Source organism: Oryx dammah, unplaced genomic scaffold (assembly GCF_014754425.2).
Source record: "Oryx dammah isolate SB20612 unplaced genomic scaffold, SCBI_Odam_1.1 HiC_scaffold_24, whole genome shotgun sequence".
NCBI lineage: Eukaryota > Metazoa > Chordata > Mammalia > Artiodactyla > Bovidae > Oryx > Oryx dammah.
Window position 1 is genome coordinate 21,944,539 of NW_024070208.1, and position 793 is coordinate 21,945,331.

At 75.4% G+C, this 793-nt stretch overlaps 1 protein-coding gene across 1 annotated transcript in view; it reads left to right on the plus strand.

The window, feature by feature from the left end:
• Positions 1 to 340: 340 nt before the first annotated feature.
• The window catches only part of FOXO1 (forkhead box O1), a 92,763-nt gene continuing 92,310 nt past the window's right edge, over positions 341 to 793 (plus strand). The window contains exon 1 of the mRNA XM_040267017.1: positions 341 to 786. Within this exon, the coding sequence (XP_040122951.1) occupies positions 418 to 786 (369 nt within the window). The 5' untranslated portion in view covers positions 341 to 417. The remainder of the gene's footprint in view (positions 787 to 793) is intronic.

Here is a 793-nt window from a genome sequence, read left to right on the forward strand (position 1 = left end):
CGCCGCCGCCGCCGCATTCAACAGGCAGCAGCGCCGCGGTCGCGCCCGCCCGGGGAGAGCAAGCGGCCCGCGGCGTCCGTCCGTCCGTCCGTCCTTCGTTCGGCGCGGAGAGCGACGCCAGCGCTGTCGGGGCCCCGACGACTCTGGCCTACCGTCCCGTCAGTGCAGCGGACCCGGAGGCGCCTAGATGCGGATGGAGCCGTGAAGTTAAGTTCTGGGCTCGCGCTTCCACTCCGCCGCCGCCGCGCCTCCCTCCGGGTTTCCGTCCGCTCGCTGCACCGACCTCACCCCTTCCCGCAGATCTCGGACAGGCTCTCGGTGCCCTCTCTCCCCTCGGCGCCGCCCCCCCCGCCCGGTGCTGCGCTTTTTTCACTTCTGGGCAAGTTCCGCGGCTGGGGGAAGGGTGGGGGGGTCACCATGGCCGAAGCGCCCCAGGTGGTGGAGATCGACCCGGACTTCGAGCCGCTGCCCCGGCCGCGCTCGTGCACCTGGCCGCTGCCCCGGCCGGAGTTTAGCCAGTCCAACTCGGCCACCTCCAGCCCGGCGCCGTCGGGCGGCGCGGCGGCGAACCCCGACGGCGCCGCGGGCCTGTCCTCGGCCTCGGCGGCCGCTGTCAACGCCGACTTCATGAGCAGCCTGAGCCTGCTGGAGGAGAGCGGGGACTTCCAACAGGCGCCCGGCTCCGTGGCGGCGGCCGCGGCGGCGGCGGCGGCGGTGGCGGCGGCGGCCGCAGCGGCCGCAGCTGCTGCCACCGGGGGGCTGTGTGGCGACTTCCAGGGCCCGGAGGCGGGCT